The sequence below is a fragment of the Chiloscyllium plagiosum genome, unplaced genomic scaffold (assembly GCF_037043375.1).
Source record: "Chiloscyllium plagiosum isolate Xiang-an unplaced genomic scaffold, Cpla_swu_hap1 HiC_scaffold_19, whole genome shotgun sequence".
NCBI lineage: Eukaryota > Metazoa > Chordata > Chondrichthyes > Orectolobiformes > Hemiscylliidae > Chiloscyllium > Chiloscyllium plagiosum.
This window is the reverse complement of record NW_028270157.1, coordinates 45,765,317-45,780,676: the sequence shown is the minus strand read 5'-3', so window position 1 is coordinate 45,780,676 and position 15,360 is coordinate 45,765,317. Positions and strand designations below refer to the sequence as shown.

The 15,360-nt window shown below is 39.4% G+C and overlaps 1 protein-coding gene across 3 annotated transcripts in view; it reads left to right on the top strand.

Annotated features, from left to right (window-relative positions):
- snrpb2 (small nuclear ribonucleoprotein polypeptide B2) overlaps positions 1–13,026 on the top strand; it is a 30,381-nt gene extending 17,355 nt beyond the window's left edge. For all 3 annotated transcript variants that reach the window (XM_043709364.2, XM_043709365.2, XM_087997295.1), the window contains 4 exons: positions 2,510–2,644; positions 6,461–6,517; positions 9,474–9,562; positions 12,475–13,026. In XM_043709364.2, coding sequence (XP_043565299.1) covers positions 2,510–2,644; positions 6,461–6,517; positions 9,474–9,562; positions 12,475–12,634 — 441 coding nt within the window. In that variant the 3' untranslated portion in view covers positions 12,635–13,026. The remainder of the gene's footprint in view (positions 1–2,509; positions 2,645–6,460; positions 6,518–9,473; positions 9,563–12,474) is intronic.
- Positions 13,027–15,360: the final 2,334 nt, after the last annotated feature.

The window sequence follows — 15,360 nt, the reverse complement described above, 5'->3', positions numbered from 1 at the left end:
TAGACTGATGGGGTGGTAATTAGCTGGGTTAGATTTGTCCTGCTTTTTACGTTGAGGACATATTTGTGCAATTTCCAAAATTGTTGGATAGATGCCAGTGTTGTAACTGTATTGGAAAGCTCGGTTAGATGAGCAACACATTCTGGAGCACAAGTCTTCCGTACAATTGCCGGAATGCTGTCAGGCCCTGTAGCCTTTGCAGTATCCAGTGCCTCCCAACCGTTCCATGATATCATGTGATGTGAAGAGAATTGGCTGAAAACTGGTATCTGCGAAAGCTTCACCTTTACTTTTGCACTGATGTTCTTAGCTCCTCCATCATTTGAAGATGGGGATATTTGTGGAGCTGCCTCCTCCACTGAGTTGTTTAATCGGCCAACCCCATTCGTGACTGGGTGTGGCAGGACCGTAGAGCTTAGATCTGATCTTTGGTGGGATCACTTAGCTCTGTCTATCACTTGCTGCTTATGCTGTTTGGCATGCAAATAGTTCTATTTGTTGACTTCACCAAGTTGACACCTTATTTTCAGGTATGCCTGGTGCTACTGTTGGCATGTCCTCCTGTGCACTCCATTGAACTAGGGTTGATACCCCAGGTAATGGTTAAGTGGGGGATATGCTGGGTCATGAGGTTATAAATTGTGCTGGAGTATGATTCTGCTGTTGATGGCTGACAGCACCTCATGAATTCCCAGTCTTGAATTGCCAGCTCTGTTCGAAGTCTGTCTCATTTAGCACAGTGATGAAGCCACACAACATGGACGTTATTCTCAATGTGAAGGCGGGACTGTGCGGTGGTCACTCTGACTGATACTGTCATGGACAGATGTCTGCTGCTGGAAGAATGGTAAGGATGAGGTTGACTGTTTTTCACTGTTGTTGGTTCTCTCACCACCTGCCGCAGACCCAGTCTAACAAGTATGTCCTTTAGGAATTGACCAGCTTGTTGGGTAATACTGCTGCAGAGCCTCTTTTGGTGGACATTGAAATCCTCCAGGAGAAAGTGAGGTCTGCAGATGCTGGAGATCAGAGCTGGAAATGTGTTGCTGGAAAAGCGCAGCAGGTCAGGCAGCATCCAGGGAACAGGAGAATCGACGTTTCGGGCATAAGCATTTTGTGCCCTAGCCATCCTCAGTCCTTCCTCATTGTTCAACACGGAGGTGTAGCGATTCATCAGCTGAGGAATGATGGTATGTGGTAATGAGAAGGAGGTTTCCTTGCCCATGCTTAACCTGAAGCCATGAAACTTCATGTGATCGGAGTCAACACTGAGGACTTTCAGGGCAACTCCCTCCTGACTGTATACCATTGTGCCACCACCTTGTGCTGGTGGGACAGGATATATCCAAGGATGGTGATGATGCTGTCTGGGACATTTGTCTGTAAAGTATGATTCTGTGAGCATGACTATGTCAGGCTGTTGCTTAATTTGTCTGAGACAGCTCTCCCAATTTTGACACTAGCCCCCAGATGTTAGTAAGGAGGACTTTGCGGGGTCATTTCTTAGCAGGGCTGTTTCTGCCATTGTCTTTTTGAATGTCTAGACTGATGCCAGGTGATACTTTGAGATTTTATAGCAATTAGTACAACTCAATGGCTTGCTAGGCTATTTCAGAGGGCGGTTGAGCGTCAACCACATTGCTGTGGGTTTGGAGTCATGTAGGCTAGACCAGGTGAAGATAGCAGATTTCCTTTCCTCAAGAACATTAGTGAACTAGATCCGTTTTTCTGACAATCAACAATGATTTCATGGTCGTCAGTAGTTTCCTAATTCTAGGCTTTTTTTTTGTTTGTTTCTTAAAGTAATTTCTATTGAATTCAAATTCCACCATCTGCTATGGTGGGATTCTCAAACCTGGGTTTCTGGATTAATAATCTAGCAATTACTAACACTAGGCCATTGCCTTCCCTAATAGTAAAAGACATTTGGATAAGTACGTGAATAGGAACGACTTGGAGGGATATGGGCCAAACGCAGACAAGTGCGACGAATTTAAATTAGGAACGTGGTCAGCATGGGCAAGCTGGACTGAAGCATTAGTTTCCACACATCACTGTGTGACTCTATGATTCTATATTTCCACACATCAAAAGGTGTTTTGCTTTTGTTTTTTTCGTTGGGATTTGGTCCACTTTGGTGTAAGTCTGATAGAGAATCTAAAGGTTAAATTTGACTTTGCTTTGTGCTCCCCATGTATGCAAAATTGTAAATCCCTAGTTTTTTACAAAATCATTTGAGTTTCAGTTGGGAAGGGAAAGGAGTAATATATATTTTTAAAATGTTATCCACTGATTATGATAATTGCTTATTGGGATCTGTATAACAAATACAACTCGTGGCAAATGTAGAGCCCAACCCGGATTTGCATTTTTTCATATCTTTCCTTTAAACTTTATGCCACTGAAGCATTCGCTGTGATCTGGATAAGGGACTGCTTAAATCACAAACATAGGAGGATGGTATAACCTATTAAAAAAGTAATAGTAATTTCTTAATTTTTTTCCTCAGCGAATTCAGTATGCAAAGACTGACTCGGATATAATTTCAAAAATGAGGGGCACCTTTGCTGATAAAGAAAAGAAAAAAGAGAAGAAAAAGGCCAAAAACCAAGAACAAGCTGCTGCAAACAAAAAAGCTAATCAAGTAAGCTACATTTTTTATTCAAAGCAATTTTCTGTTGGTTTGTGACTTACTACTCAAAAGATAGTCATGGATTTTGCTATAGATCTTTTGCTGTAAATTCTGTTGTATGATCTTATACTCCACAACCACCTGATGAAGGAACAGAACTCCGATTTTTATAATCACAGAGCAATGCAGCACAGAAACATGCTCCAACTCGTCCATATCAACTAGATATCCTAAATTAATCTAGTCCAATTTGCCAGCATTTGGCCCATATCCCTCTAAACCCTTTCTATTCATGTATCCACCCAAATGTCGTAATTGTACCAACATCCTCATCCAACTCTGGAAGCTCATTCCATACACACACCACCCTCTGCATGAAAAGTTGCCCCTTAGGTCCCTTTTTAAATCTTTCTCCCCTCATCTTAAAGCGATACCCTCTAGTTTTGGAGTCCCTATCCTGGGGAAAGCCCTTGTTTATTTAGCCTATCTATATCCCTCATGATTATATAATCTGTATAAAGTCATCCCTCAGCCTCTGGCAGTCCAGGGAAAATAGCCCCAGTGTATTCAGCCTCTCCCAACAGCTCAAACCCTCCAACCTTGGTAACATCCTTGTAAATGTTTTCTGAACCCTTTCAAGTTTGACAACATCCTTCCTAGGAGGGAGACCAGAATTGTGCACAATATTCCAAAAGTGGCCTAACCAATGTCCTGTACAGTAGCAATATGACCTCCCAACTCTAAACTCCTAAACTCAGTGCAATGGTGAAGTAGCAGATAGTGAAAGAGACTGTGTCAGAGAATGCTGGACCCTGAAGATGGAAACCGCAGGTCGATAGTGGTCAAGGAGTCATATGGCATGCTATCCTTCATCGGATGGGGTATTGAGTGCAAGAGTTGGCAGGTCAGCTTGCGGTTGTATAGGACTTTGATCCGACCACATAGAGTCATAGAGATGTACAGCGCAGAAATAGACCCTTTGGTTCAACTCGTCCATGCTGATCAGATATCCCAACCCAATCTAGTCCCACCTGCCTGCACCCGGCTCATATCCCTCCAAACCCTTCCTATTCATATACCCATCCAGATGCCTTTTAAATGTTGTAATTGTACAAGCCTCCACCACTTCCTCTGGCAGCCCATACCACACATGCATCACTCTCTGCACGAAAACGTTGCCCCTTAGGTCTTATATATATCCCCTCTCACCCTAAACCTATGCCCTCTAGTTCTGGACTCCCCCATCCCAGGAAAAGATTTTGCCTATTTACCCGAGCCATGCCCCTCATTTTATAAACCTCTGAGCACCCTCCGATGCTCCAGGGAATACAGTCCCAGCCTGTTAAACCTCTCATTTTAGCTGAAATCCTTCAACCCTGGCAATATCCTTAAATCCTTTCTGAACCCTTACAAGTTTCACAACATCCTTCCGATAGGAAGACCAGAATTCCAAAAGTGACCTAACCATGTCCTGTACAGCCACAACATGACCTCCCAACTTCTGTACTCAATGCTCTGACCAATAAAGAAAAGCACACCAAATGCCTCCTTCACTATCCTATCTACCTGCGACTGTACTTTAAAGGAACCTGCACTCCAAGGTCTCTGTTTAGCAATACTTCCCAGGACCTTACCATTAAGTGTAGAAGTCCTGCTAAGATTTGCTTTCCCAAAATGCAGCACCTCGCATTTATCTAAATTAAACTCCATCTGCCACTCCTCAGTCCATTAGCCCATCAGATCAAAATCCTGTTGTAATCTGAGGTAACCTTCTTTGCTGTCCACTACATCTCCAATTTTGGTGTCATCTGCAAACTTACTAACCATACCTTCTATGTTTACATCCAAATCATTTATATAAATGATAAAAAGCAGATGATGGATAAGAATTTGATAGTTTTCTTTCGCACAGAACTGTCCAACATTACCTCTAGCTTGTGGTTTTTAGAGTGTCTAGTAATTACCCATTTCTGCCTAAAGTAAATCCTAACTGTAAAAGGTGTTGATGCTAACATATCTTGCCTTTGGTGAGATGCCAGTAATGCTATAGCGTCTGTGTATCCTGTCAAGCTCCTTTCTTAAAGGACTTTGTAGTTGTAAATTGAAATGTTTTCCAGCAGCTCAATCTTCAAGATTTTATATTATGTTCAAAGACAGGGTAGATTAAGATGATCTATTCCTTTGGCTGGGAATTATAGAACTAGGTAGTTATTGCCTAAAAATTAAGGCCACGCCATTCAGGACAAATGTTAAGCACTTCAACACACAAGGGAGGTAAACATCTGGAACTCCCTTCGAAACGTAACAGTGGATATTGGATCAGTTATTAATTTTAAGTCTGAGATTTTTTTTGTTGAGCAAAGGTATTTAGGGCTATAGGTCGAAAGCAGGTTTATGGAGTTCAGCCACAGATCAGCCACAATTGCACTGAATGGCAAAACGGGCTCAAGGGGCTGAATGGCGTGTTGCTGTTCCTATTTACCTCAATAAATCCAAAATATAAATTGATTAACTAAAAGCCATCTTATTTCATGTGTTCAGCTGAAAGATTGTGCGAAAGATGAAATTGTGCAGGTTGAGCTGCCACTGATGTTTCCTGATTAGAACTCTGAGCTGAAAGACCTGCGATTTCTTCTGTACTCACTTTCTCAAATTGTGTAATAAATATGGCTGTGCAGCTTGCTTTGCAGGGTGGGGAATTAATATTTTTTTTGAATAGCCAGCCATCAGTTATAATGTTTATTAATTTGCTCTGAACTGATTTAGATGTGCCTTTGCAGTAAATGTTTTTGCTTACAACTTCACCTTTTTAAAACCTTTTGAAAAGTTTCCTTGTTAGTCACACATTTAAAAGTGCTTTCTCACTGTTGTAAAACACAGTAAGTCCTACCTTTTTCAAATGAGGCTGATTTTAGTTTTAAAATATAATTATTTCAGTGCACCTTGATGGTGCAAGTATTAATCTCTATTTCAAGGGATTATTTTAGTTAAGTCACACCATGGACAAGACTTTTTGTGACAATTACTTAATGTGTTACTAATATATTTCCAATCATAGTGCAGATTGTTTTTAAAGTGAAACATTTGTAAATTTGTTTTAACTAGAATATGCTGTACTAATGTATTGTTTTATGCTAAATTGCTTGGTTTTGTTTACTCATATTCCAATAAAAGCAAAATACAGCAAACATTTTATTAACTGGCACCTATTGATCAAATATTTTGGATAATCAAGGGGTCAGCATAATCAAACTAAAAACACAAAATAATAGAGAAGCAGGACAGGGGGCCTACACATTACAGTTGTAATTTATTTACAGCATAAATCACTTGCATAATATTGCAACTTTGCCTTATATAAAACTTAGTGGCAGAGATCCTTCTCACTAGCACCTACAGCTTAAAACTTAGACATTGTGGAGATTGCGATAATACAGTAAACTTCTGGTATTTCAGGTATATAGTTTTTGCCAGTTTATAGAGAGGGCTGGTTCATAAGATGCCTGTTAAAAAGAAGTTTGCTGTACTGTGGATGCTGGAAATCTGGATGCTGGAGTAACTCAGCAGGTCTGGCAGCATTTGTGGAAAGAGAAGTTGAATTAATATTTCCAGTCTGGTATGAGTCTACAGAACAGGTCATACGAGACTTAAAACATCAACTGTCTGTTTCTTTCTCCATAGATGCTGCCAGATCTGCTGAGTTTCTCTAGCATTCTTCTTCTTTCTTTTCGTCATAGCACTTTGGTAGTGGCTTGCATAAAATGAGAATTTCAGTGGTCTGAGATTGTTTTGTATACTCTGGAACTTAATGTGACTCATTAATTTTAGGTAACAGCACAGGTGGCGACTTCAAATTCTAACCAGACCACCGCCTCAACAAATCAGGTATGCTTTAAGGACTTGACAAATGGGAGTGGGAGTAGATCACACTGTCAAAATGATTGTGCTGATCTTCTGTCTCATTTCCACTTCCTTGCCTGTTTATCATCTTATCCCTTGATTTCTCTAGATTTACAAAAATATCAGTCTGTCTCCTGGCTTTGAACATATTCAACAATGGAAACATCCACAGTATTTCAAAGATTGAGTGAAGAATTGTTTTGCCTCCTTATTTCTTTCTGATTCATCCTGTTACCCTGAGACTTTGCCCTGCATGCTATACGTACCACCGGGAGAAACCATCTCTTTGGGCTCGACAGGGTAGACATTCATGATAGTGCTTCAGTGGGTGACAGTACATTATTTTAAATTCCAGAGAGTATAGGCTCAGTTTATTTGACCCTTCCTCAAAGGATATCTTGACATCACCAGAACCAACTAAAATTGAATCTTTGCTGTACTGCCCCCTAGACAAATATATCTTTCCTGAGTTACAGAGACACAAACTGAATGGTACACCAGATATGATCTTAGGAAAGCCCAATTGTGGTAAGATTTCCTTTATCATTCCTCAGGATTCCAATCTTCTTCAAATAAAAGCCTTCTGCTATTTGGCTTCCTCATTCCTATATGTAACTGTACACACACTTTGGATGCATAGACCTATGTTTCTCTGGACATAAGTATTTTAAAATTTAATTAATTTCAAAAGATATTTTGCTTTTGTATTCTTAATACCAATATACAGTAATTAATCTATCGCTTCCCCATGTTTTGCTCATCTGTCAGCTTGGAGAGAGTGAGGACTGCAGATGCTGGAGATCAGAGTCAAGAATGGAGTGCTGGAAAAGCACAGCAGGCCAGGAACCATCCGAAGAGCAGGGGAATCCATGTTTTCAGCAAGAGCCCTTCATCAGGAATTCATGATGAAGGGCTCTTGCCGAAAACGTCAATTCTCCTGCTCCTCTGCTGCCTGGCCAGCTGTGCTTTCGCAGCAACCCTACTCATCTGTCAGCGTGTTGCCCAATCATTTAACCTTATTACAGAAGAACCTCGATTATCCGGCATTCAATTATCCGAAATATCAGGTTATCCGGCAAGCTCGCAAGATGCTGATGCGTGGCTAAACTATGTGATCGGGCACTTGATTATCTGGAATTTGATTAAACGAACGAAATACTCCCCACCCGTGTCCTTTTGGATAATCAAGGTTCCTCTGTACATCTCTTTGAATCTATTTTCTCTCCATAGCTCGTGTTGTCGTCACTTTGTTAAAATTAGTTTTTCTCCTTGAGATCAATGAAGGCTTGATCATTGAATACATTATTTGAGGCTGAGTTACATAAATTTTAGATAGACAAAGGAGTCCAGCTTTAAGTGGGGTCAGCAGAAAAGTGGATCTGAGGTCACAGCAAGATCGGTAATGATTTTTATCAAATTGAGGGGCAGGGGAAGATCTGTTCTTGTCATTGTTATGTTCATTCCACCGAGTTCTGAATTGTCAGCAAGCTTGGATAGTTAAGCCATCTCTTCTTCTAAGTCATTAATAGATGTTGTTCATAGTTGAGGCCCCAGTACTGATTCTTGTGGCAGACTTGTTAGAGCCTGACAGCTTAAATGCACTACATATCAGTAATCCTAGGTTCCTATCTATTAATCAACCTTCTAACAATGCAGTTATAGGCCATACTCCAATGAGATATCACTGTGAATGTTAACTTGTATGGCAACTTATTGAATGCCTTTTGGAAATCCAAGTAGACTCCACTTACTGGTTTTCCCTTTTACTCGGCCATTTACAGAATCAAAACCAAAAACAATTTGTTAAACGTGATTTCTGTTTTAAAACAATGATTCTGTCTGATCATACTCGGGTTTTCAAAATACATTAAGATTTCTATAATACAATTCAGCATTTTCATGATTTTAAAACAAGGAGGGCAAATCCAAACAGGCCAATTACTGTCCATCAGTCTACGTTTGATCATGAGAAAAATTAACGAAGGGCTAGTTGGCATCACTGTTGAGCAACACTTGCTAAGCAATAACCTGCTCACTATGGGTTCTTCTGAGCCACTCAACCTGTCTAAAGGTTGGACAGAAGTGCTGAACTCCAGAGTTGAGGCAAGCTTGATGTCAAGGCAGCATTTGACAGGGTAAGCAGTTGAAGAGCTAAGCAAAGCAGAACTTTTTAGAGTTGCCCTTTGAAAGGAAGATATTTTTGCACTAGCAATATTCTATTTTCATTAGTTTATCTAATTTTGAACATTGATAGAAAGTGACAATTTATTAATCATGGAGGAAAAGTGTAAATCTGGAATACTCACTAACCAATCACATACCTGTAGCCCTGTGGCCTCACTTTTCAATCCTGGTGATCAAGGTTCCCACTTGCTCCAGTCAGCTGCTCATTTTCAATGCTTGGTGCTTGGGATTCATGTGTTGTCCAGTCTGTCAGTCACCAATTCCTGGTGTTTGGAGTTCCTACTCCCCCTGAGAGGCTTCAGTCAGTGTAATTATTCCAATTCTGGGAGATATTAAGTGAGAAGAACTTGATTCTTGATCTTGGGCATCGTTGCTGAAGTCTAGAAATGGATAAAAAATCTTTTGACCATTTCTAGCCAGATAGCTACAATGTGGGAGGTAACATTGTACATTTTCTCCAGTATTTGTTTATACATCTTTGACCATAGGATGTATGATGCTTTTAGCATTTTAAATAATCTTCCTGATTAAGTCATGTAACTTGGGTTTCACAGTAGCTTTTTGGTAAGATTGGATTTGGATAATATAACGTGTCCACAATGTACTTTTTATTTGTGTAATGAAAGAAATTTAACTGCTATTTCTGGCAGTTTTAAATATCCTGATGCATCAAATCCTTTCTGATGTGTGAATTACAAGTTTTCAATCCAATGGAAATAATGGCCCTAAGCATTCATTTTGTCTTTCTCTCCCAAAGGTACCAGACAATCCACCCAACTACATTCTATTCCTCACTAATTTACCTGAAGAGACCAATGAGATGATGTTGTCCATGCTGTTTAATCAGTAAGTAGAAATGAAAATTCCGATAAATGTTAACAGGGTTTTTTTCTGTAACACTCTTTCTTTCTATTGAAGGGAATGTTAATTTTATCTTGGATATTTTTGATTTATTAATAAAAATGTGTTTATTTTGATTAGTCAGAAATGATACTGTCAATGTACATTTTCATGGATTATTTCAGAGTAAGTCTATTGGAGATGTGTGCAATATAATTCTTGCCTAAGACTGCCATGAACTTGGCCAACACTAAACTATGTTGCGGACTGAAAATGCAAATTCTGTACCTATTAGGGTGCTTACCAAGCATAGGCAGTTTCATATAATTAATTAGTCTGAAGCTCTGTCTTCCTGTTTGCAATGGAGCCACTTTGGGGATTAGTCTGTCAGAAGAAAACATAATACTTTTAAATCAGACCATTTAAAATGAGCTCTTTGACAATATATTTTATTTTGCCAACAAACTATGCTCCAGTGTTTTGCATTTAAAGTATCTGTTTGCATATTAAAAGTCCGGTTATGTCAGAATATGTACAAATGTTGCTGATTACCACAACCATTATGAAAATTTTGTTCTGGAATGTAACCTTTCATTAAAATTTTAACTCTAGGTAAATATGGGACTCTGGTTGAGAAACAGACAAATGCAACTCTGTCAGTGCCATTCACACAATGCCTGGGTTTGTTGCACTTAAAATGTAGCCTGTGTTTACTCAGTAAGTTTGAAGTTGGTAGTGAAACATTTGAAAACAATGGATAACCTATTGTTAAGTTTATGCTAGAGTCAGAGGGTCTCCCTTCAATAAAAGATTTTAAATTATGAATGCAGTTTCCAGATGAAAGCAAGCTGGAAGAAGCTTTGTCAATTTAGGATTTCTTAGTGGACCTAGGGAGTCTGGAGAAAGGTTTGTAAACTAATGAATTACTCATATGAGCTACAGAATCAAAGTTTGTTGAAAATAAAATAAATTATTTTTGTTTGAGACCATCCAACAATGCGCCAAATTGTCTCATATATTGGCAATCGGTGTGAAGTGTTCTGTTTACTTTGTGTATGTTTACTGAGAAGCAAACAGCTATGCTTTTGGTGTGGATTATATCTCAGCAGATTGAGGAATCCCACAGATGTCTGTCAGTTGTCCTGCATTTTAAGCTCCACTTCATTTGCCATATTTAATGGACTCTGGAAGATTATCATCTTTTACCTAGCGAAAGATATCAAATGGCCCCTCAGAGTCCTGTGACTGAAAGCGAACACCAGAGTTGGCTTGGCAGTTAGTATTAGCTGAGACATCCTTAGATGTGTTACTGAATAAAATTTAGAGGTCACTCAGTCACAAAGCGGAGAGAAAGATTCTTTCAAAATGTTACGTCAAAGAGTAACCAGAACACTTGAATAATGGAATGAATTCTGGACAGCTGTGGAAGTAACTTTTGGGTTGATCTCTGTAGGAAGTAATTAATGTTCAAGGTTGTTGTAATGTAACAAAAGGAATTTTTGTAGTGTGGGTTTTGGCGAGAGGAAGCAAAAAGTACAACTGAGTCTACCCAGCAGTTCACTAATCTGTGGCTCAAGCAGCTGCCTCACCTTTTGTTTCAGCCAACTTATTTTTTACTCTTGGGGGTCCTGTGGGAAGTCAGTTTTCTGTTAGCATAATTGAGATTCAGGAATTCAAATTAGATGAATTGCAGGCATAAAATGGATGTCTTTCCATTTCATGTTCAAGTTGGTGAATTTGAGTTGTTTCAAAATAAACCATGTTTGTTCACATTTTCTTACTGATGTTAATTTCCAAAAAAAAAAGGATTATGTGAGCGTAGGTATAAACCAAATGTATCAATTAGGAAGGCAAATACAATAATGGCATTTATTTGAGAGGACTTGAATATAAAAGCAGGGACATACTTCTGAGGCTGTATAATGTTCTGGTCAGGCCACATTTGGAGTATTGTATGTAGTTTTGGACTCCATATCTCAGGAAGGATGCACGGCCCTGGAGCGTGTTCAAAGGAAGTTCACTGGAATGAGCCCAGGAATGAAAAGCTTAACATATGAGGAATGTTTGAGGATGCTGGGTTTATACTCGAGTTCAGAAGGATGGGGTGGGTGACGAAATGGAGTGGAAGGGAGAAACTAATTGAAACTTGCAGAATACTGAATGGCCTGGACAGAGGAGATGTTGGGAATATGTTTCCATTGGTAGGAGAGACTGAACCCGAGGGCACACCCTTAGAGTAAAGGGAAGACCTTTTAGAGCAGAGATAAGGTGAAACTTCTTCAGCCAGAGAGTGGTGAATCTATGGAATTCACTGCCATGGAAGGCTGTAGATGGCAGGTCATTGAGTATACTTAAGACTGCGATAGATAGGTTCTTTATTGTCAAGGGGATCAAGGGTTACAGGGAGAAGGTGGGAGAATGGAGTTGAGAAACTTATCAGCCATGATTGAATGGCAGAGCAGACTTGATGGGCTGAATGGTCTGATTTCTGGTCCTATTCTTATGGGCTTAAGATCTACAGTAATCTGTATTGACATTTTAATATTTTACAATCAAATTTTGAAGCCAAAAGCACAACATTAATTAAAATTGAGACTTTTTTTATAATGCTCCACTGATTCAGGTGTCCTTAGCATTTGTAAAAATCACTTTCAGTTCCTGTCAAAGAACTGTTGCATAGTGATCATTTAAGAACTTATTGCATAAGTTTGCTTTATTCTGCAGGGGATGACATCTAATACTTGCATCCCTATTGGATTGTAAGCCTTTACCCAATGTTCTTTTGGTACATTTTAAATCAATAATGAAAGTAATTAAATTAGATTTGCAAATCAATGTGAAAAATACAAATCAAAAGACTTTTGCAGTTTGAAGCAATTGCATTACTTTAATACTAAATTGTTTGCATTTTAACATAGGTTTCCTGGTTTCAAAGAGGTACGTTTGGTACCTGGCCGACATGATATAGCTTTTGTGGAATTCGAGAATGAAGGACAGGCTGGTGCTGCACGTGATGCATTGCAAGGATTCCGAATTACACCATCTCATGCTATGAAAATCACCTATGCCAAGAAATAATTAAGGTTATCAGGGCGAAAAATGTTCCAACTTGTTTATTTTTATTTTAATTGCGGTTTACTTATCGCAGAGAGAGAAGAAAAACCAAGCATATGAAGATGTTATCAGCTTTGGACTATTTTTATCCATCGCAGTCTCTCAAGAATTGAAATGTGATTAAGTAGAAAATATTTCATTTTCTGCAAATGAAATTGACTGCTGGTAGTTGAGAATGAAAACAACGATCTCGTGTTTTATATAATAAAAGTAGGTCTTTCAGTAACTTTGTCAAGATAACGGTTACTTTATTGTAAAATTTGGAACCAGGACCTTGTGTTGCTTTTGTAGCTCATAATGAACGTTGACTAAAATTGTACAGGAGTTGTAAACAATATATATTTAATTTGCAAGTATTCTTAAATTTGTTTTGTCAGTCTGCCCCAAAACCTTAGAACACAGCATCTCAAATGCAGCAGATGTAGAGTGGTAGAAAATAAGTAGTATACATATAAACAAGGTACTGGAGGTTTAATCAAAAGGAGCAGAGCGTTCATGGTCTGACAGTATTTAGATCTCAACACTGAGTTCAACAACTTCAATTACTTACACAGAAAATGAGGTGCTGTTCCTCCAGCTTATGCTGGGTTTCACTGAAACACTGCTGCAGGCCTAGGATAGAAATGTTAATGAGAATAAGATGGTGTATTGAAATGACAAGTGACTGGAAGATTGGGTTCATTCTTACAGAATGGCAGTGTTCTGCAAAGCAATAATTCAATCTAGGTTTGGTGTCACCTGTATTGTGAGCAGCAAATACAGTAGACTTTCCAACTTCATTTTGAATCCACGTTGTTATATCAGAATGGGTGACAGTCACTGATGAAAGTGTGGTTGTGAAAGTGAGTTTTAGAAAACAGCTTATTGAAGTTTAGGAGGGATACAGAAAATGCAAGTGCATAAGCTCAAAGATACAAATGGAAGTCCATCAGAGGGAACAGCACAATTTCGCCAAGATGGGTATACTTTCGGAAGAGAAATGGCAGTACAAAAGTTATGGGCTGGAGGCTAAAATGCAGACATTGCCCCTTCCATGATATATTGTAATGTTTCCTGGATACTTGGTACTGAGAGTCACCTCGTACTTTCGGATATTCTAATCTAGTGCGTGTTCATGAACAGGACAGGGTAGCTGCAAGTGAGGCAGGTAAAAGGACATAGACGGTAGGAGCCTTTGCAATTGTCCACCAGGTTTGAGATTTTTTTTCAGGCTTGTTTGCATGAGTATGTGGACTGCAGATCAGAAGTCAGCAGACCATGATACTGTGATACAGGAAGCCCATCAGGTGAAGTGGGGGGGGGGGGGGCTGCTAAAATGGTCATTGGGACAGTATCATCAAAGGGACACTACAACTACAAACATGAGGCTGGAAAGTTGCATTGTAACCCAGGTGCCAGGTTCAGGCTGGAGAGGAACCTGCAGTGAGGCAGGAGGATCCAGTTGTTATGGTGTATGTAGTTATCAATGTCATAGGCAGAGCAAAGATAGGTTCTGTGTAATCAGTTTGAAGAGTTAGACCCAAATTCAAGAAGCACACTCAAATGTTGTGAATCATTACCTGAACCAGGTAAAAATTGGCCTAAAACAGATTAGAGAGATTAATTTGTAGCTCAAAGAATGGTGTGGAAGAAGTGAATTCTAGTTCATGAGGCACTGGAACCAGCACTAGGGAAAATGGAATCTCTACCATTGGAATGGTCGTTTTTTTGTGTGTGAATTATACTGGGATTGTGTTCTTGCGCGATTGGGGAAATGAGAAGATTTTGAAGTAAATACAAGGACAAAGCATCATTTGTCAAGATTTGGTACGTTAAAGACTAGAGACAAAGCAAAAGAGAAAGGTATTAATGTAGGAAATTACATAGATAATGACTGGAAGGGGTAGAGAGTAAAAATCCAAGAGTAAGTCAACTGATAAGTCTAGAGATTACAGGATAAAACTAAAGTCTCTGCATGTGAATGCACATTCAAAGCAAACATGTGAACTGAGTGCAAATATAAATAAATAATAGCAATCTGTAGTCATTACAGATATATGGCTGCAGGATAACTAACATAGGTCAGTACTTGAATATTTTTATTTTACTTGTGGGATGTGGGTGTCGCTGGCCGGCCAGCATTTATTGCCTACCCCTAGTTGCCCTCGAGAAGATGATGGTGAGTTGCCTCCTTGATCTGCTGCAGTCACATGCAGGAGGTTGAATCATAATGCCTTTTGGGAGGGAATTCAAGGATTTTTGACCCAAACATTGTGAAGGAACTGTGAACAAGTCAGTTTGGTGATTGAATTGGAGGGGAACTTGAAGGTGGTGGTGTTCCCGTCTATCTGCTGCTCTTGTCCTTCCAGATGCAAATAGGTTGTGGGTTTGGGAGGTACTGTCTCAAGATCTTTTGAATTTCTGCAGTGTATCTTGTAAATAGTACACTCTGCTGCTACTGAGTATCAGTGGTGGAAGAATAGATGTGGTACCAATTCAGCGGACTGCTTTGTTCTGGATGGTGTCAAGCTTCTTGAGTATTTTCTTTTGGAGCTGCACCCATCCAAACAAGTGGGGAGTATTCCATCACACTCTTGACTTGCACCTTGCAGATGGTGGATAGACTTTAGGGAGTCAGGACTTGAGTTCCTCGCTGCAGTATTCCTAGTCTCTGATCTGTTCTTGTAGCCACTGTTTCTGTGGTGAGTTCA